Source organism: Notolepis coatsorum (genome assembly GCF_963971535.1).
Source record: "Notolepis coatsorum genome assembly, chromosome: 6".
NCBI lineage: Eukaryota > Metazoa > Chordata > Actinopteri > Aulopiformes > Paralepididae > Notolepis > Notolepis coatsorum.
In genome coordinates, this window is record NC_140170.1 from 108,444,629 (window position 1) to 108,467,476 (window position 22,848).

Below are 22,848 nucleotides of genomic sequence, written 5' to 3' on the forward strand. Positions count from 1 at the left end.
CACAACGGTGATTTTACCAACACCCGACGGAATCAGCACAATACCAACTGGCCTGTGTAGCTGACTTTGAACATGGATCTGCCGCTATCGCACATCCATGCACATATCCCCTCGTGAAGGAATACTCTCATTTGGATATGAAAGATGGGGCCTTAACACGGTGACAGAGAGAATCCACTCGTCCAAAACACACAGGGATCACCAGTGTTAATGGTCGCGGCCCACTAGTTAAAACTATAATGGTCTTCAGACCAAGGTCTTCTGTCGCCTAGGTGGCTGAACAAAGGACCCTAGCCTGGGGCCGGTTTCCATAAACATTGTCAAGTAGCCCCCATAGCACTAACAGACAAGTGGAGCCTGCCAGCAAACACTACTCACCCAACCTGGAACGCACCGCTTCTCACAACAGCGGCATGTCCGACAGTTCAGCTGTGGCCTGACAGGTTTCACCCCAACAAACACAGCAAGGAACTGCAGTTGAGAAGCATGCAGCGGCGTGCTCCCAATACGAAAAACCGGTGGAGGGTTTTTAGAATGATCATCATCTTCTAGACACTCCAGTACGAAGACAATATCGCCGTATTTTCTCGAAAATAGTGAGAGAGAAAATAAAGATATGATGTCAACGTATCTCCTTCCTTGTAAACAAAATTTTTTCTCCACTAACAACACGTCAAGTAGGGTACTACCGAGGCACTTTCTTGTGGTGAAAGCGAGAAGGAGGAGAGCAGGTGACCACACACCTGCTTATGAAGGTAAGCTGATGAGGGGTGTGGTCAGACTAATACTGGTATTAAAGGTACATTTGTGGAATTTATTCAGTGCGCGTGCACGTACGCGAGGAAGTGCAGTAGTGATGCCAAGCAGAGCCCCTTAACGAAACAGAACTATTTACGTTCTTATAACTTAAATAGGTATAAATCTGAAACCTGGGTTACATACATATATTGTGTTAATTCATATGCATATATCTTGTGTTACTTCATATGCATATATCTTGTGTTACTTCATATGTGTATCTCTTGTGTTACTTCATATGTTTATCTCTTGTGTTACTTCATATGTTTATAACTTGTGTTACTTACGAGCCAAGCATACATGCTGACGATTGGCTGAGGTTGAATACAATGTCATGGTAAGCCAATCAGAGGTGGAGGTGGGCGGGTGTCTAAAGCATCCAGAGTCTGACACACAGCGCGACAAGACAAGCGATCACTGATCAGTCAGCATGAGACTGCGGTCCGTGTAGTGTACGTTTGGAGCTCAAAAACGAATCCAACGAACAACACAATGTCAACATGAGACCGCGGGTCCATGAGCGTTTTGTGTTCACTCTTTGCAGCGCAGGGCACTGAGTGGTCCACTGCAGTGCTGACAGCCTTATCAACAGTGCTGCACTTCCTGGTTTAATAGCACAGGCTTCAGCCATATATCTCTGTATGTCATGCCTGTCTTAAATGTAATGATTAGATTAGTTTAGATGATTCGATTAGATTCTTATATCTGTATGTTGTGTATGTCATTGATTGATTGATTGAAAAGTTTATTAACAGATTGCAGAATGGGTAAAGTACAGTACAGCTCAATACATACAATTGTTAAGGGGATGCAGACCAGAGAAAGACTTTCGTCATAAATGTCATGAATTGAAAATGGGGGACCCTGATGTAAACAAGACGAAACTCTTTCTCTGGTCTGCATCCCCTTAACAATTGTGTGTATTGAGCCGTACTGTATTGTACCCATTCTGAAATCTGTTAATTAAAATGTTCAATCAATCAGTATATATTTGTTATTTATTTTTGGTATAGTGCTTAACAAGCATAATTTAATGTTGCCCAGTTGTGGCCTGTTGAGGGGCAATACATATCAAAAGTTCCAAAACATCTATTCTGTTTGTATTTGTATGATCCACTATATAAACATAGTAATTATAATATCTACATAGCCTACATGGCATTTGATTGGAGGCTAGTCTCACTTTGTCCCACAGCAACATTAAAATAGTTTAGATTTGTGTATGTTGTTTATGTAAAAAAAAATCTTGAAAGTAACGCAATTGTTACTTTCTGAAGTAACTAGTTACTTTTATAATTTGTAACTGAGTAAGTAATTTAGTTACTTTTTGGAAGAAGTAACTAGTAACTGTAACTAGTTACTTTTTTAAAGTAACTTGCCCAACACTGGTTACTTCATATGTTTATCTCTTGTGTTACTTCATATGTTTATAACTTGTGTTACTTACTTCATATGTTTATCTCTTGTGTTACTTCATATGTTTATCTCTTGTGTTACTTCATATGTTTATCTCTTGTGTTACTGCATATGTCTTTCTCTTGTGTTCACTCTATGGATACCATCATGAATAAGGGATAAAAGTAGCATAATGATCTAATATCTTTGTCTCTTTGTGAATGCTGTTGGTTTATGTCTATAATGTTCATGGGTTCCTGGGTGTTAGGGGGATGTTGTTGGGAGGATGTATACAGTATGTATGTATGTGTATGTTTTTAGTCTATATGTATTATTTATGTGTTATGTGTAAAACTATAAATAAATAATTGATCACAGAAAAAATAATGACTGAGACTGTCTGCCATGGAACATGCCATGTCTGTCTGTCTGTTTGTCTGCCCCTCTGTCTATAGTTACAGTATGAAATATCCTGTCTAACTGTCTATCTACCTGGAAGTTTGGCTGTTGACTAATCCGTGTCATCGCTGCCAAAGAGACAGATTGATAGTAGGCCTAGGCAGTGATGGGCAAGCTACTTGGAAAATGTAGCAAGCTACACTACAAGTTACTCTCGATTAAATATAGCTCAACTACAATGGAAGCTATCCCCAGATAAATGTAGCAAGCTACACTACAAGAACATGGCAAAAATAGCTAGCTACATCGGCACTACTTTTTTTTCTTTTTTTCTTTTTTACTTCATGATCAAGTTTCCACCAAACAAATAGACAATAGAAAATAGAAAATAAATGCTCAGTTTGATTGTTTATTATAAAACTGAAACAAGCCCTCGGTCTGGCTTTTTGTGTCATCCTTTTAACATGAACTTGTATTATGTACAAAATCCAGGAAGGCAAGTTTAGCTGGGTGCAGCCTCTACAAAAGAAAAGAAAGAGACCATTTGGTTTGATCAGTTTTTATAGTATAGTTTGTTGATTACTTTTGATGCAGTAATGGTCTTTTTCTTTTCTATTCTATCTTTATGTATTATTTATCCCTAAACTCTGCATCTTCTGGCTGCCTGATACCCTCTCCTAGCTGAAACCTGCCCACTTCATCAACCAAAAACACACTTCTTCAATATCTGAATTTTAACTAATAATAACTGTCTTACTGCATTTTACTATTATGCTACCATGTCTATACTACCACCAACTATGCTAATATGTCTATACTACTACAGTACAGTATGTACTCAAGAGTATAACACTCAAGCTCGACACTGCTAGACAAACAATACTACTTATCCTTGGCTGCTAGATATGTACCACTCCTGCTGACTTGTTGTACACAATTTGTAAGTTGCTTTGAATGAAAGCGTCAGCTAAATGACCAAATGTATTTAAATATGTAACTCACAAAACATTCCATGGCCCCAAAATCATGTGGGGACCCCCCCTGGGGGTCCTGACCCACAGGTTGAGAACCACTGCTCTAGGTGATATTTTCCCTCTTAGTGTATGTACTATTTATGGTAGTTTGTTTTTTCTTTTCTCCACCCCCATAATATTGTTCATTTTCTGCCTACAGTGAAACATGTTAGTTAAATCTGTTGACAAAAAGTGCACTGACTTGTGTGCTGTTTGGGAACAGTTGACAATGTTTATGTAAAGCTTTTCATCATCTTACCTGAATATATGTGTTCTCAAGTTAGTGCTGGACGTGTGAGATGTTGAGAGAAGCTTCGTTTTTGGCTGACACAATAAACACATATGTTTTAGGTGTTTTTTCAGTCAAACTCATAATTTTTTCCAGATAGGGCCATGGAGAGGCATTGTTGTTATTGACATCATCTTCATCAATGCCATCAGCCCTGGAAACATCGAATCCTTCTGCTATTTCGCGCGGACTGGTTCATTCATTCATTCATGGTCTGTGTTTAGATTTTTTTTACTTCCTGGTTTGCCGAGCTGGAGTGGCATGTCCCGCCCTATCCTGCCTCTGATTGGCCTACCCGTAATGTTTTGGCCTAATCGTGAGTCGTCATACTCATATCTAAACCAACCAACCAATCATAGTGGGTTTTCTCCAATAGTATCCAGCTGCAGGACAGAAGAACACGACACTCTCAGGACCGAAGACACACTATTTTTTTTTTTTTTTTTTCTGTTTCTCCGGATATGTAGCGTGTAGCGTTTTGCTGACGCTACGTCACTACTTGATTCGAAAACTAGCTGCGCTACAGAGACCGCTACTTGATTCAAAAGTAGCGACGCTACCATCACGCTACTGAAAAATGTAGTTAAGCTATGTAGCGTCGCTACTTGTAGCTAGCTACTGCCCATCACTGGGCCTAGGAAGGAACACAGTTCACAGTGTACAATTTGGACAATCTAGGCCATATATCTTCTGGAGAGACTAAATGCCCAGCCCTGCAAAACCCACGCCCCAGAATAAAATTATTACACTCATGTTTATTTTGTAGGTTAAGGTTAGGAATAAGAATAGGTTCATAAACAATGTTTAAGGTTGAAATTTACGAAGACCTGCAGCTTTGTCAACTAGGTTTGCAGGCCCAGTGTGGGCCTGTAGTTTCTCCCACATATCTACTGCTATTTATTTTCCTGTACAGTGTCCCTCACCCCAATCTGGGATGCAATTTGAATAACTAAGGAACTCAGAGTCCCTAGAGTCTTGGTTGTCTTGTATTGCGGTGTGTTTTTAGACAATGCATGTGCAGTAATGATTATAACACTGTCATACAGTGAAATGTTAGCAAGGTTTACCAAAGTGCAGACATTTAAAATCACAGTTTTTCACATTAGGATCTAACATCCCAACAGGCCACTTTGTTTATGGTTTGATTCAGTTTTAGTAGAATATAAAATACAGAGTGCAGAGTGACATATAAAATCACTATAGGGCTATTCTAAGGCCCTGTCCACACGTATAGGATATTTCTGCTTTTTTGTAATAGTATTGTCTCTGCTTTTTTGCCTCCCGTTCACACGATAACGGCATTTCACTGGAAACTGAGCTTTGGAAAAAAAAGGGGTGTTGTCCAGCAATCAGCACTCTGTCCTCTGGACTTGTCAGTAACAATGCCCCTGTTACGGTGACAGGGACACCGTACAGCTGCGAGTGCCGTCAATGAGACATTAAACCGAGGTCCTAACTAAATTCAGCCGTTAAAGAACCCAGGGCGCCTATCGCAAAGAGTAGGGGGTTCCTCGATGTTCCTGGCCAAATTCCCAATCGGGTCTCTGACATCAAGACCACTTAATCATCTCTCCCCCCTTAATTGACTGATATCAATCCCTGTCTCCCTGAGCCATTCAGCCATTGTGTAGTGTGATAATAATAATAATGGATTGGATTTATATAGCGCTCTTCTCTGACTCAGAGTGCTTCACAGAGTCCATTATTTGTTCATACACAGTCATACCGGTGGTGGTAAGCTACAATTGCAGCCAGAGCTGCCCTGAGGCAGACTCACGGAAGTGTGGCGAATAATCATCGCCTACGGCCCCTCCGACCACCACCAACATTCATTCACATGCATACACATTCATACGAGGCAAGTAGGCAGGGAGCGAAATTAACTTTTTGACTCACCGGCCAGTGGCGGGTAGATGGGAAGAGTCTACCCGCCAAGCATATGTCTTACCTGCCAATATATATTTTATATATACAAATTTTTTTTAAATAAAATATATATTATATAATCATACTTGTAGTTGTATTATCTGCGAGACATCGCCACCACGCAATAAGTCAAAATGCTTGCTATCTGCAAACAGCTCCACTGTCTGTTTTGGCTGTGTTGCTCTTCTAGAAAAATAATCCTTTCAGGGTTGCCTATTGAAATACTGTACACTTTCCTACTGTACACTTTCCTGATTAATTGAAATGGGGGACCCTGATGTAAACAAGATGAAAGTCTTTCTCTGGTCTGCATCCCCTTAACAATTGTGTGTATTGAGCTGTACTGTATTGTACCCATTCTGCAATCTGTTAATAAAGTTTTCAATCAATCAATCAATCACACCTCCAGTACAGAAACATTGTTTGAGTTTGCGTGTCAGGTAGACCATTGATTGACAGTCGAGTCTGCCAATTACATCACATCGCTTGCACTCCGGTGCTGCAGCTGGACCCATTGCCCACCTCTGCTGTTGATAACGCTAGCCAAGTTATTATACACACAGATACACAGTGGGCCAGTGACTTTGGTGTAGGGGTGTAACAATGCATCGATCCTAAGGGGGAAATTCAACTGCATCGATTTGAAAATGTTAGAATAGATTATCGCAATTTTAATGTGTACACGTTATGTTATTGTCATGTCCGTTACAGCCAACACACCGACATACGCTACTGCATCAACGTTATGATTAACAAAGCAAGGCATTCGTTTTGTTGCATTAACGTTATATTACTATTGCTATCGATAAATCTAGGTGTTCTAAAATCTATTGCTATTGGTAAGAGAGACTATAATAAGTTGGTGTCTCAGAAAACGAGAGCCCTGATCGCGGAGTTTCAGGAAGTAAACAAGAAAAATGAGAGCTTCCGATTGGTCATTTGCTTTATTTCCCATGAAAGCAGTCATTTCACTCTACTGTGATTGGCTTGAGTGCAATGTGGGACTTGTAGTTTTTTAACGATCTCGCAGCGGAGGAAAAAAAAGACGAGAGAGGCTATAATCTGTATTCGCACAGCGTGCGCGTAATTGATTTTTACCGTTCGCATACAAATATTTTTAGGGGCCTGCTTATGAACTACACGTCTACACGCCACACGGCGGGCAGCCCTCTAAGTGTCATGCGCCAAAGGTAAAAACAGACCGCCCCTGGCGGGCGGCGGGCTTTAGTTTCGGTCCCTGCAAGTAGGTTAAGTGTCTTGCCCAAGGACACAACGGCAATGGGATGGACATGGGCTTGAGCGGGATTCGAACCACCAACCCTTCGATCATTGGACGCCCCGCTCTACCCCTGAGCCATAGCCGCCCCACAATGTGTTGTGTGCCTGGTGCCAGTGTATGGCAGCCATTGAGCCTGCGTAGGCTGGGTGCTAGAGTACACAGTGGTGGTGAAGGAGGCAATTTCCACCTTACATTGTGGGGAGCGCTTTGAGTGTCTAGAAAAGCGCTATATAAATGCATCATTCATTCATTCATTCATTCATTCATTCATTCATTCATAACAATGCTGTGTGGAGGTCTATAAATATATTGCGCCCAATAGTTCTTAATCTACCTCTCTGTTGCTCAAGAATAAGATAAGATATTCCTTTATTGATCCCCTTGGGGAAATGCAGGCATCATAGCAGCATGGGGGATGGGGGGGGGGGGAAGTAAAAACAACACAAGCAGTGTAAACAAATAAGTCAATATAATTTACTATCTAACTAACTCAAATATACAGTATTCACAGTATCACATTGATTGATTGATTGAAAACTTTATTAACAGATTGCAGAATGGGTACAATACAGTACAGCTCAATACACACAATTGGGATGCAGACCAGAGAAAGACTTTCGTCTTGTTTACATCAGGGTCCCCCATTTTCAATTCATCAGGGCCCTGTTTCATGTACGTGGTTCAACTAAGTCGATCAAGATGTCCATTATCCAGCTTCAGTTAACCCGATGTTCGAAGCCGGGATTTTCCTGTTTCACAAAGGTGGATTCAGTCTCGTTAACTCAAGCCAGACTTGCGAGTCAGGCTAAATGCGCGCGGCCGTTTTAGGTGAAAAGCCAGCACGTATCGATGGCAGAGATCCTGATTCTCAACGGCATTGATTGATTAATTGATTTAAGACTTTATTGACAGATTGCAATACGGCTCAATCGCCTCGCCGACAAGTTAAATGCGTTATCTATAGGCTAATTCTAAGTCCCTCATTACCTCAATCAATCAGATTATATTTCTTTAAACTTGCCTGCTGGATTGAATAATCAAATGAGATCTTGCTAGCGAAAATTATTAGTTAACTGTTATACAGAATTACGATACGGCTCTCTTACCCATTGATTGATGTATAGTCAATCTTTTACTTATCTTCTCTGTGGTGTAACGGGTTCTTCTTTTGACTTTCACACGGACGACCGGGGTTCAAGACCCTAGTCTTTTCCTTCTTTTTGCAATATAGGAATAATTCAATTTGGTGCACGTTGAGAGCTATATAAAGAATGACATCCTCAATGCATGTAGATTCATAATATTTTAACTTAAAACCAGGCTACTTTGGCGTATAATCATTAATATTATATTCAAAAAAATCATATTGGAAACACCGGGATTTGAACCCCGGTCGCTGGATTGGCAGGCTTGAGCACTACCGCTGGGCCACTGGGCCAGATGGGATAAATTCATTGTTTATACATTAATGAACGAGAGACCCGTGTTTAGAATATCCTTTGTTTTGAATGAAGTTTATCTCTTTATCCTCATTCATTAATGTGACGTCAACGGCTCATTCAATTTCTCAAATCCGTCAAACAGCGCATCTCATCAGACATCTTAATCCCAGTTACAATTAAAATAACCACATCATGTGTACATCGCACGAGCGAGCGCCACCGTCGCCACGGTATATATAACGTGCATTATTTAGGACAAAGTGAATTTAATATCAGCATTTTGGGTCTATTTTACATTTCAAAAGCCCCCTCTGGAAGAATGGAGCACAAAAACGTAATTCAGAATGGTATAATGCAGATCGTAGACTGTGGGAATAGTTTCAGGAAACGGGCTGTCACTTCTTTGCGGGGGCGTGGCGATAGTTCAGGCTAACTTGAACTTGAACTCTGCTTTCGACCAGGCTCAAACTTTTGGATATGTTGTCATGGTGATTTGGAAAACCCACGTACATGAAACCGGAAAGTCCGGCTAACCCAGTTATCCAGCTAAAGTTATCCGGCTAACTCAGTTATCCAGGTACAAGAAACAGGGCCCAGGTGCAGATAAGGTGCAGATAAGGTAGTGTTATAATTTACTATCTAACTAATAGTACAGTAATATACAGTATTCACAGTATCACAGTATTCACATAAGGTGCAGTATGCATAAGGTGGTCGTGTTATTGTCCCTTTTAGGTTCCTATTAGTTCTAGTTGGATGTCTGGCAGCAGTCCCTGCCCACTGTTGTGGAGCCTGATGGCCGCTGGTATGAAGGACTGTCCGAGGCGGTTAGTTGAGTGTTGGTGGTATGAGTCTCTGGCTGAACGTGCTTCTCATAGAAGAGGACGCTGGCCACTACAGACGGGTAGAATGACTGCAGCAGCCTATTGCAAACATTGAAGGACCTAAGTCTCCTCAGGAAGAACAGCCTGCTCTGTCCCTTCCTGTAGAGGGCCTCTGTGTTGTCCGACCAGTCCAGTTTATTGTTCAGGTTTACCCCAATGAACTATGACTCCACCACCTCCACCTCCTCCCTTCGGATGGTGATGGGAATCGGGGGGGGCCTCTTCTTGCCCCTCCGGAAGTCCACCACTTGGCCTTACTGGTGTTGAGTTGGAGGTGAGTTGAGTTGGAGGTGCAAGAATAAGCTTGCGCTTCTAATGTTCTTCTGTTTTACAATAACGCTTTATGACATATTATCGCAACCTACTGGCATGTGGACAGAGATATTTTTTTTAAACATAGTTGGTGTGGACAGGAATTATAATTGTTTTAACAGAGAAGGAAACATGTGTTTTCAGAAATATCCACTCTACATGTGGACCTAAGATATAGACCTAAGATATAGGCCTACCTGTAATCACACACTAAAAGTGTCTTGGGGTCAGTTACAACCCAACACTGATGGATTGTTAAGCACAGGTAGTTTGTTAGCACTTTGTTATGACCCACATGTGCCTTTGTACTGTATTTTCAGATGATGGCAAGCTGTCATTTGATGAGTTCAACACCTACTTTGCCGATGGTATCCTGACCACTGAGGAACTACAAGAACTGTTCTACTCCATAGACGGACGACAGAATAAGTAGGTTCCTCTTCATTATCTCTTGAAAGGTGTACGTTCTTTGGAATGTTCTCTCAAGAACTCCGTAGCGCTCAGTGGCCAGTAGCCATTGTCAGGCCTACATCATCATTAGAATGTCCACTTCTCAAAAGTCAAATATGAGATTGAACACTTCAAAGGGGTAACTCTGTTCGCCTCTGATTTCTAACCCAATCCTCATGAACGATGAGATTGGATAATATTTACTTGTTTGCACGGAATGCTGTCTACTTCACTAGGCACTTCAAACCATCCCACTCCAACACTGCAATCAAATACATCAGCCTCAGGGTAGTTATTGAAGTCATAGGGCTAAACAGAATATTTATCGCGTTGCTGCTACACAAATAAAAGCACTTTAAAATGTGGTAGGTCCCCGCTAAATCGTTTCACAATCGTTTTTTTTTTTGTCTAAAGTCAGTTCAGTTGATTAGTTTGTCTTTGTCGGAGAGGAGATTTATGTTATATTTAATGAAGTTTCCCCCGACATGGACACATTCCCTGTGCTCACTGGATGTCTAAACAAAGCCTCTTAGCTTGAATTACCAAGCTGAGCAAAGTCCTTACAGCAGCTCACAGGAAATAATGCTGTTGTTACACACACACACACACGCGCGCGCGCGCACGCACGCACGCACGCACGCACACACACACACACACACACACACACACACACACACACACACACACACACACACACACACACACACACACACATAAAAAGTGCTTAACAACAGAGCAGGGGGGAGAATGGTTGTTTATTTATTACTATTAAGTGCTTGGTGCATTACAGTCCTGAATATTTTCGGGCAGGGGAGAGAGAGTTCAGCAACCTGACAGCTTATGTGATGTACTGCTGTCTGGGTTTGGCTTTAGTTTATTCCTGGGATCTATGGATTTATTTGGGTTTTATTTACTTTTGTGAGCTGTCAATCACAAGACTCCCTGTACGCTAATTGCCATGTGGCATGGCAGGTGTGTGGGCTTGATTGGTGTCAGGTGTGCAGTGTCTCTGTATGCTTGGTTTCCTCTGCTCTGATGCTTGTTCATTACACGTCGTTTGTCCTCAGTAGTAGAGGAGTGTTTCTCAAGACCTCTGAGAATAGTTTCTAGGTTCATCTTTCTAGTGCTTTTGTGCAAAACAAACACTTCCCCCTCTCATTTCAACTGCTAGGCAGTGTTTCTTTTTATCCCCCATTCCTCTGACCCTTGTGTGTAGCTTTTACTTTGATTCATTCAGTGTTCCTGTGTTTTCCCCACCCTATCTCATCACTCTGCAATCCTAGCGGTTACCCCTCCGGGGGAACTTTAAGAATCACATTTTTGTCTGTCTGTGTCCGCGTGTGTCCGACACCTTCCCCCGTCCACACAGCCTGATGGATGAAGCTGTTGCTGTTTCCCCACTCGTTATGTAAATGTACTGAAAAGAGTTCATGATTCATCCTGAAAACACGACACAACTTCTTGGGGGACACCTTGAGGTGCTGTGCGAAGGACCTGTATATAAAGTTCTGTCTTTACCACAGATTAGTACAGTATGCTTGCGATTTAACCCTCGTTTGGGTCTTTGGGACCCGTTTTCAATGTTTACTAAAAGAGGAATTATACAATGAATTTTTTTTTTTTACATGAGACTCATTGACCTGAGAAGAAACGTTCATTAACACTTTGAGTGCCAGCAACGCGTTTTGTCGTTAGTTCATGCCGCCAGTTGAGTGCCGGCAACGCTATATAGCGTTTGTTTGTCGTATTTTTTTTTATTGGCGATTTTAATTCATACTTCATCAATCGAGCCTCAGGTTAGTGTTGCAGACTCTCTCTGAGCTCAATTGGGAAGATACCGCCCCCTATCGTCTCTCCCTGTGTAACTGCACCCCATTACTTTAGACTGATGGGGGGGGGAGGCGGGCCAGTTTCCTCATTTTACTTTTCCGTCAAGCCAACTGAAGAATCCATTGTGATCGCCGGCCTGGAAAATGTGTGGATTATGTATTTACAGTACCCAACGCTGAATCAATAAACACGATCGATATTTGGAATGGCGATCAGGAATTGGAATACTCTTTTTGGATAACATCTGATCTGAGGTAAGGATAATCAGAGCTTTTTTCACAGATATATCAGCGTGTCCCATATGTGTGTGTGTGTGTGTGTGTGTGTCTGTGTGTGCTTGCTGATCAGGAAATGAGAGAATCGATATTTCAGCCCGCTTCTATAGCGTGCATAAGTACACATATACTATCGATAATCTAGCATTTATTTTAAAACGATTCATAAATAGGCAGAAAAATGACAACGTTTTTGTGTATGCCAGAATATTCCAGTAAATGCAGATAATCACGGAATCTTTATATTTTCCTTGAAAACGAGGGCTTTTCAAAATGCTATCAAACGGAAATGAAGCGATAAAAAAATTATCCGTTTCGACAATGTTGACTGCAAACAAGTCATTGATAAGCGATGGGCAGATTAGACACATAATTTAAGACAGAGATTATGCGTTCACAACGCTATCATTGAAGTGGGTGCCGGCATTCAACCACGTTTTACCATGTTAACCACTGGCACTGTAAGTGTTAAGTGCACACTGCACCACCTACACATTTTATATTACATACATGGAGTTCGGCTCCACTGGATCCCACAGTCTGGAAATTGTAGGTGAAGTAAATATGCTCAGAATTGTATAAAAAGGTTCACTGTGTACCTTCACTGTCTGCCTCCACCTGGTTTCATTTATATTTTTCAAGATAAACATGATTTATTCCATTCATGTCTTGATTATAATGGATTCTTATTTATTTATTTTTTATAATGTGTTTTACATGGATTGTTATGGCTTTATTGTTTTTAACACTTTAATCGCCATGGGTTAAATTCATAATTTACCATCCCTCGCCAGCTCTATTTGTCTATGGAGAAGTTCCCCTTCTTTGCAGGGCTATAACTTTTTAAATTATATTGCTAAATTGCCATTATTATGGCCCATTCAATGTCCTATATGTATTGTTCAGGGTGTAGCAACGTTAAACTTTTTCATTCACATATTCATACTAAAATATGGTCTAAAGTATAAGTATGTTTTTATCGTTTTCTGCAGCTTTCTTCAGAACGTGATTTATAGCCCTAAATGCATTATATTGATGATCAAATACAGTTTGGTAGGAATCTGTGCGAGATAAAAAATTTCAACTGGACGTGGTTCTAGACGTTTCTACGCATCATCTGATGATGACCGGATGGGCGGGGGATCGTTTATAATTCCGTGGGCAGCGTTAGATGATTCATCCAGAGTGGGTCATATGTTCATCAGATCAGTTAGTATAGAAGACGTTAGAAAATAACGCTGAATCTTACCGTGGCTTCCTCGCGCCGCTGGCAGATGAGCGTGGAACAGAATTTCTTCTATTATGGGATGGAGAAATGCCCGATCCATTTCCAGGTTGTATAATAGTATATACGTCCAAATCATGTTGTTTTTTCGAGTTATTTGCACCGATCGATGTTCACTGTGTCAATACGGAGTCTCTCTAACGATAGCGAGTGGCCGGACCACATATGGATGAGCACTACCGGTTCAAAGGTTAATATCCGGTTGGCGATCTGCCGATCGGCCACCAGATGGCGCTCTTGAACCGATAGAGAGTTGAGAGGAGATCAGCAGTGTGTCTCAGGGCTCCGGAAAGGAAATATGGTTTCGATGACAGATTTTTGAAATATTGACATCAAAGACGAGTTACGGCGTCTTCGGCAGAATGAGCATGGCTAGGAATGACGTGAAAACTTGTCCGCGGCGATCATAGTGTTAAAATACCAATAATGTTGTCGGTCTACCAGACCCGCGAACATTGGGTAATTAACACCCCACAAAGGTTAAAAAATCCACACAATGTCGGTGCATTATAGTGCGTGTGATAATAAAAGTCTGTTTTAACTATAGTGTTGTCTTGCGCCATCAAATCAATGGATCCAATGGACAAAGTCACCCTTCAGCTTACATCATTCCTGCTGTTCCTCTCTCTAGTAGAACCACTTGTCATCAGGTGTGCCCAGAGGTTAAAACAGACTCAAACTCTCTTGCACTGATTAATTAATATTACTGTACTTATGAACACACTGCACACTTTGGTGATTATGCTAATAATAACCACACTGCTTTAGGGCTTCCACAGATGTATAAAAGTCAGAACACATTAAACTAAAACATTAATTAACCTTGGTCATTGCTGTAGTAACCAATGACGTAACCACTGAAGAGAAGTTGTGGGGGACTTATGGTTACAGTTGAGAAGGAATGTTGTCATTATTGATGAAGGACATGGCTGCTCTGTGAGCTTTCTAATTACTGAAGTCATCCAGCTTACTGTCTTCACTTGATTGTGACAGTGGTCTGTAGTGTACAAGGCCACTAAATGCTATCAACAGGAGAAAGCACTTTTACTGAAGTTTATTACTGTGAAACAACTGTAGTAACTTCCTAGCTTAATCTTCGTACTCTGCGTTGTTTTTAAACCTTAAAAAGCTCTTTGAAGTACTACTGAGCTACAAATGCAGATAACCATGTATGTGATGGTTTTCTGCCCGTACACCTTCAGAGAACACGGCGCGGCGGTTGAAGAAATCGAGTTCCGAGCAGTTTGAAGAATCCGTGTTTAATAAAAAGGATTTCAATCAATACAAATCAAAGATTTGAAAGAACAATTGCAATAAAACCTGATGGAAGACCTCACTATGCCGAGGTTCACCAGACTTTAGGCTAAATATTCAATATCTATGGGCATGTCTCGTCTCGGCTTCTTCAGATGGTAGGTTTTTGCGGCCGTCTCTCTGCTGCGTGGTTTCCTCAGTCTGTTGTGGAGAAAAAGGGTGTGTGTTCTTTGTTGCTTCCTGGGTCTCTGTTCGGGTGTGTTGTTTTGCCTCTACTAGCACGGAGTCATTGCTAATATCAAATTTAGGCTCCGCCTCTAGTTTTACGGCAAGCGGGCGTTTTCCAACCTCTCCTCGAGTGTTCCTATTGGAGGACACTTACTCTCAACTCTCATTGGCTAACTCCTTATCGTGACGTTTTACATCGAATTACGTCACGATGTGGTTTCAAATGGTCTTTTCTTTGATCTTACTGCTCTTTTGTTTCAGCAGAGACAAACTGGCATCTCCCATGGCAGTTTCTTTGTTGGACCAGATGGGCCTAGGGCCCTGGGTTGTAAAATCACCCATGTTATTGACTTTCCCAGGAAGGATCAAACGAGACACTATCTCTTACTCAATAAGCGTCTGCCTGTTTCAACCCCCCTCCACAGAGATTAGAGGAAGCCTGAACCAGCAGCTGCATTACTAAATCAGAGGTGTGTCTCGTTTCTTGTACTTTAGGAGCGGGGGAAGAAAAGTGTATGTATTTTACCTCTGTGTTTTCGCCATTCTGTGCTTCATGGTATACAGTACAATAAACACAGTTTGGCTGGAATTCTACTACACAACTTTTCAATCTTCCAAGAAATCTTCTCTGCCATGTAGAAAAAGGAGAAACCTGATTTGGATGTTTTTTGTATGAACCCAGACAGTGCAGTGTACATTACAGCAATGGTACAGGAATGACTTGCGTCTTTTTGGAACAAAAGCTGTTTTCCCTCTCACTGCTGAAATGCAAAACAGTAATTTTCTCATGAGAACAACGATGCAGAGGGAGGGAGATATCGCAGTTTGGCTCTCTTTGACAACTTGGAGGTTTAAACTCCAGCTTGGGACGCTTATCTTCCCAGGAATCACGGTGAAAGTCAAGTCCTCTCTGAGCTACATAACCTCTCTAGCACAGATCGACAGGTCTTTGGATCTCCTCCGACTCAATTAACCTTTTCACAATTTGCCGTTTACCTCCTATTCTGTTCCGCCTTGCAGCAATCTAGACACTGACAAGCTATCAGGTGAGTGGGAGAGTGGTTTGTCTATGTTAACGTGTCTTTTCTTTCATCACATTATGTCTGCCACTGTCCACTTCACCGAAGTCTGTGGATCTATGTCATGCACACAAACATATAAACAACAAAATGTACAAATGCACGCTATATTTGTTAACAAAATTGTCTCCAGCTTTTAAAAGGCATTATCCTCCTCCCGTCCCGCCCCTTCATGCTCCTCTTCCTCATCATCACCTAACCTGCAAGCATCATCACCACCATCATCCACCTCCCATCGTTGTCCTTCGTTGTCAACGATGAATGTACACAGACATGTCCACTGACCCACTTCCTATGTCCGTCCATCGCAGTGTAAACATGCAAGTGAGTGGATGATGGCCTGAATAGCAGTGAGGAAACGGGGCGAAAACCTGTAAGCACCGGGACAACCCAGAATAAACCTGCTGCATGATTTATTGAAGGGCAATGGCTTCCTTCAGATGACTGTCTCCCATCATCACTCAAAGTGCCTCTCCTCTTGGGTTTAGTCCACTCGCTATTTACCACTTTAAACCAACCAACAGAAGGCAGCGCACCCATTAAACAAGTCTCAAAAAGACTCAAAGACCTTTTGAGTTGCAAACATTTTGGCTTAGGCCTCCATTCACAGATGAAGCCTGAGATGAAGCCGAAATCTTTTTTCCTGCTACCCTACAATATGTTAATACAAAATATACAAGCAGCCAACTTTAATCTTTGAGGTTTTATTATAATTTATTTGTATTTGTTTAATTCGTGTGCTGTGCAGACCTCTGTTGTTTGGTTCCTGCATTGTATAATTAAATACAAGAATCCACCTAAGTTAGAAAATAAGTGACTGGTTGAGCAGGATGATAAACCTTCTTTTCTTTTTTGGGGGGCCTTTTCTCCCATTTTCTCCCCAATTTAGTCGTTATGCCAATTCCCCATGTGTGTCACGGTCCTGATCGTTGATGCTATCCACTGTCAATCTGGGGAGGGTGTAGAGGTCTTCACGCCTCTAAAAAGTCATATCCGAACCCAAAAACACCCAGAAATGTACTGGTAGGACCCGTCTATTATTATAAAGCTGAGCCTCGGACCCGCGCAGAACCGAGATACGTCGGACCCGAACCTGGTCAGCCCCGGGAGACATGGACCCGAAAATCACAGTTTTCAAAGTTGCTTATTACAAGTCACAACAAAACCTTGTGTCTCTTATGTAGTCGCCTTCTCCCCTGGTGCTGCCTGACAGTGACAATCCTTGTCAAGAAACTTGGTAATAATTTTCTGTCATTCTTCTTGCTGATTGAAAAAGCATGGCTATTCCACTTGTTATTTCAGCTTAAGTCGACTGTCATGGATGCTAACACCAATGATTCCAAAATGATGCATTTGCTTGCACAACTTGTTTAGAATCAGCTTTGCAGTTTTGCATCTTATTGCATGTAGCATCGTCAGACGCAAAATAATGACTTTTGAACTATAATATTAGTATAATAAAATAACGATTGATCATTGCCACGGCTGCTATCTGTCGTTTATATAATAGGTCAACCTCTGCTCACTGCTCTCTGACCCTTCACCTCCTGAGCAGGATCAATATGATAATTTTGTACCAACTTGTGGCAACAGATGCACATTGCACAAGGCGCAGGATAACTCAACACAATTAGACTTACATCGATCAATATTACTACCATAGACAGTCTAAATAACGTTAGCGTTAAGCTTAAGTAATGGCTTGTAATTATTTTTGTTCTCTTAATTAATATGGCATATTAAAACATTCATGAGCATGCTTCACAATAGAAAATAAACCTATATCCAATATACATTTAAAGTTTAGAAAACAGTTGCATAGGCAGGCATCAATATGCTCATTGCACGCACACAAAAAAGATAACAAAGTGTAGGCGAATGGCTCTAAAAAGGAGGATGAATTTCCCAAAGGTGATTAATAAAGGTTCTTCAACAACATCATGTACTAAGTAGGCATCAATGATGCTATTGCACACATAAATTGAACATAGGCTAGCAAATATACCTAAAATAATTATAGCCAAAATGTTAATTAAATTAACAAATGAAATGATTAGCCAAGTGTTCTTTGGTCTTTGCACTTTGATTGTAGGCATCTCTCAAATTCTTCTGATAACAGCACCATGCCGCCTACCTCTGGTCAATGGTCTCTAACTGCACACCCTCAAGACCCCTACGCTCTGCATCTTCTGGCCGCATCAGACCTACTCCTATCCGCGCTCCGGGAGGGTCATCAAAGAGAAGTCGCCTATTCTCTGTCCTTGCCCCACAATGGTGGAACGAACTTCCCACCACAGTTGGGACAGCTGAAACCTGTCCAATCTTTCGCCGTCGACTAAAGACGCACTTCTTCAATCATTATCTAAAAAAATATATATAATTATTAATAAATAAAATTTTAAGAAACTTTAACCCTAACCAACCTTACTGTCATGCACTTGACCTAATATACTAGCCTACACTGTAGCACTCAACACTTTGATGAACATTGTTACTCAGCTGATAGAGTTGTACCCTTCCTGCTGTCTTGTTGTACACAACTTGTACTGTAAGTCGCTTTGGATAAAAGCGTCAGCTAAATGATTAAATGTAAATGTAAAATACCATCAGAGACATCTTGCATGCACCTCCTATTGCCAGAAAAGGGAGACATATAGTTAATCTTGCATCATTTAATTAGATTGCCGTTCACCTATGTTGTATAAAATAATAGCAGATCATAAATACAGACTTATATCACATATTGCTGTTGAGGAAAAGCAAAGTTTATCATTATACAGCACAACTATAGTAACTAGTAGTATATAGATATAGTATCTAGTCTACAGATATGTAAAAGTTATTATATGCAGGTATGTACAGGGCACAGGCAGGATATATATATGTCCATATACAGTATATATATTCTTACCATATATATAATGGTAAGAATATATACTGTATATGGTAGTATATATACAGCATTATTGTACATGCTATCACGGGTGGGTTCTTCCATTACATTAAAAGAGGTCCAAACAGCACTGCTTTGGATAAAAGTGTCAGCTAAATTACTAAATGTAAATGCGCATGTGCAAACAAATTGATTTCTGTCTACTACAAGCTAAACATGTGATTGCTTTAAAATGGAAGGAATGAATGAATGAATGAAAACTTTATTTAACAGATTGCAGAATGGGTACAATACAGTACGGCTCAATACATACAATTGTTAAGGGGATGCAGACCTGAGAAAGACGTTTGTCTTGTTTCCATCAGGGTCCCCCATTTTCAATTCATATATTCACTAGAGGAGGTTCAGAGACCTGACTACGTCATTGGATCAAAGAGATGTCTAACAGTCTGGCACTAGAATAGCTGACATATAGTAAAGGGTATGGTCCGGATCGGAACCACAGGTTTTAAAAATACCTCTAGTGCAGACTACCACATGCCTCCTCCAATACGCGCGGAGTCGCTAGCCGTTTCTTTTTACCTGACAGCTAGGAGTTTTACTGGGAGAGCGCAATGCGTGTCGAGGTTCACACTATCTCCCCCAGATCACCTCCCTGTTGATCAGGTGCCCTGACCGACCAGTAGGAGTCGCTAATGCAATGACCCAGTGGCGGCTGGTCCATAGAGGGCGCTCGGGAGCCACCCCCCCTGGTGGAGAGAGAAGGAGAAGAAGACATTTATTTTTTGTTGATTTAGATTTTGGACTCTAAAAATACAATAAACATGTTTAAAATAAATAATAATTACTCATTTTAAGTATGTTTGTGTTTAAAATGCATAATAACGGTAATATATCAAATATAAATCATTGTTTTGTGCATGTTTACGTCACTCTCTCATGATAGACATCTACCTCCAAGCCTGAGCGCTAGACTTAACGCTCACTGAGTGGGCGTGACTGCAGCCAATGTATCGTCGCAGCCAATGTAAATGGATCAAGCAAATAAATGTAGCCTATCAGGGTCTTCAAATATGATGTCTGGGGGGCCTATTGCTTAATGCCAATCCAGTAGTGCTGCTTTTGCTTCCGCGTTTTCCCTGATTGGCTGCGCCATGCCCCGCGGCAGGCGCGGCAACCGCAGAGCAGAGCGAGCGGAGCGGCAGAGCGAGCGGAGCGGCAGAGCGCGAGCGGAATTATGTAACCGCCGCAGTAATCCGCCATGATTTTCATTCGGCGCTTCAGCTCACCTGGCAGAGCAGCGGTCCTGCGGTTCTGCGGTCCGTTGTTGACGAGTTCGAATCCCATCAAATTTTTTTAACATGATTTTTTTTTTAACATGTATTCTTTCGCCGGTTAAGGTTAGGCATGGTTAAGGTTAAGGTTAAGGTTAGGCATTGTTTCGGAGTTGGTTAAGGTTAGAACGGTTAAGTTTAGGCGCTGTTAAGGAGCTGGTTAAGGTTAGAGTTTGTCTTAGAGAATGGCAATATTCTTTCTATGGTTAAGGTTAGGCATGGTTAAGGTTAAGGTTAAGGTTAGGCATTGTTTCGGAGTTGGTTAAGGTTAGAACGGTTAAGTTTAGGCGCTGTTAAGGAGCTGGTTAAGGTTAGAGTTTGTCTTAGAGACAGCCTATTTCCGCACTGCCGCTCTCCCGCGTTGCCGCGGTCACATGGTCAAATTGTCACATTCTTGCACTACTGGATTGTGAAAAAGCAACACGCGTCTGGGGGCGCGGTTTTCTAGCGCTCGAAGCAAGCTCAGTGCGCCACTGTGTCACTCGTCAGTCGTCAGACAGAAAATAATGCTTGGAGGAGGAGCCAGGAGTATTTTCATTTCAGATCGTGAGTTAGCTTAGCTAGGCTATACTCGGTCGTTTAGCTGGTTCGATAATAAGAAGTGTATTCTCAGGAGTCAGAGAGATAATCACGAGATACTGTACATTCAGACAGTGTTGGATGTAACAAAATGGATTTATATGGACACTTTTTATCATGGAAAGTTCAAGCCCGGGCGCGTGAATATTAAAGGCAACCAACTTGTGTTCGGCTTTTCTCTGATTGGCCGCGACCCCCCGCCCCCATGCGCAGGCAAGCGGCAGCCGTCCCACGTCCCAAATGAAATCCAAGGAGCAAGCGGCAGCGCGGGCAACCAACTTGTGTACCAACCAACTTGTGTTCAGCTGCTGTACCAACCAACTTGTGTTCAGCTGCGGTAGCAGTGGAGCGCTGCTGACTGATTATTATGTTTCGCGTTTTTAACAACCAACTACCAGATTCACTCGTCACTGTACATCAATTCTTTAGATGAATGATTGTGGATATAATATAGAAAACACATCATTATGATATTGTCAGATGGCGCAAAATACAATGGTGAGTGAGAAATATATCTCCAGTGATAAAACCCAGTGCTCTATGTCTCTATGATACACAGCGTGGATGGGCTTTCAGAGGGAGAGGCATGCATGTACATAATTTCACCATAATCAAATACAGACATAATTGTGTGGCTTGACGCAGCAGCGGCGCACGGAAGCCGGGGACAAACCACCGCGTCGCCCCGCTGGCGCTTCAGCAGCCTCCACGGGCGAAATAACATATAACGTTACAGCGTACAGTTCCACACTGATGTACAGTGACACCCAGCAGAGTTTCTAGTTACAGTAGTGACGCGTGAATCGATAGTCCTAACAGTGTTTATTATTAAGAGTCAGATAGTCCGCACAGTGTTTATAGTCCTAACAGTGTTTATTAGTAAGAGTCAGATAGTCCTAACAGTGTTTATTATTAATTAACGTCATAAACCACATATCCGTTGTAGAAGCCCTTCAATGACAGCGCTCTCATATTTTGCGAATGCATAAACTATATCTTAAATTATGGCTATGTGTCTAATATGGCTGTTGCTTATCAATGACTTCGCGACAGCCATATTAGACACTCACTGTACATCAGTGTGGAACTGTACGCTGTAACGTTATATGTTATTTCGCCCGTGGAGGCTGCTGAAGCGCCAGCGGGGCGACGCGGTGGTTTGTCCCCGGCTTCCGTGCGCCGCCCGCGGCTTGACTCGGTCCAGCTCCAGCAGCAGCAGTGGCCGTGCTCCATTGTAGGAAGCCCTTCAATGACAGCGCTCTCATATTTTGCGAATGCATAAACTATATCTTAAATTATGGCTATGTGTCTAATATGGCTGTCGCTTATCAATGACTTCGCGACAGCCATATTAGACACATCGCCATAATTTAAGATATAGTTTATGCATTCGCAAATATGAGAGCTCTGTCATTGAAGTGGGTGGTGGCAGCGTTACTAACAGTAGCGATTTTTATTGTTTTGTCATGACCAAACATAATCCCAACATAGATAGGAGGTGTACTGTATGTCAAATGTCGGTCATGTGGTGGAAGAGTTTAGTACAGTCACACAACAGAACACCAGTGTTTCTAGTAGATATGTTTATTAATATAAATAAACACCTCTGTCTGAACTGGTTCGACCAGCGCGTTGGTTCGACCAGCGCGTTGGTTCGACCAGCGCGTCTGCCGCGTCTCTCAGCGGATAAGGGCGTGTGCTAGGGCGGTCACGTGGCCGTGTGGCCAATCAGAAAAACGCTGAACGAAAAGCTGAACACAAGTTGGTTGCCTTTAATATTCACGCAGCCCGGACCACAAAACAACAACAAGTGAGGCTATTACAATATGTACTGTTCAGTAGTTACTGAAACTGATTTTATTTGTCACATACATACACAAGGCATACAGTGAAATGAGGTGGGC

General features: G+C 41.8%; 1 protein-coding gene across 1 annotated transcript in view; it reads left to right on the forward strand.

The window, feature by feature from the left end:
• necab3 (N-terminal EF-hand calcium binding protein 3) overlaps positions 1-22,848 on the forward strand; it is a 156,665-nt gene that overhangs the window by 83,812 nt on the left and 50,005 nt on the right. Inside the window, exons 3-4 of the mRNA XM_084316175.1 lie at positions 10,058-10,166; positions 16,080-16,105. Coding sequence (XP_084172301.1) covers positions 10,058-10,166; positions 16,080-16,105 — 135 coding nt within the window. The remainder of the gene's footprint in view (positions 1-10,057; positions 10,167-16,079; positions 16,106-22,848) is intronic.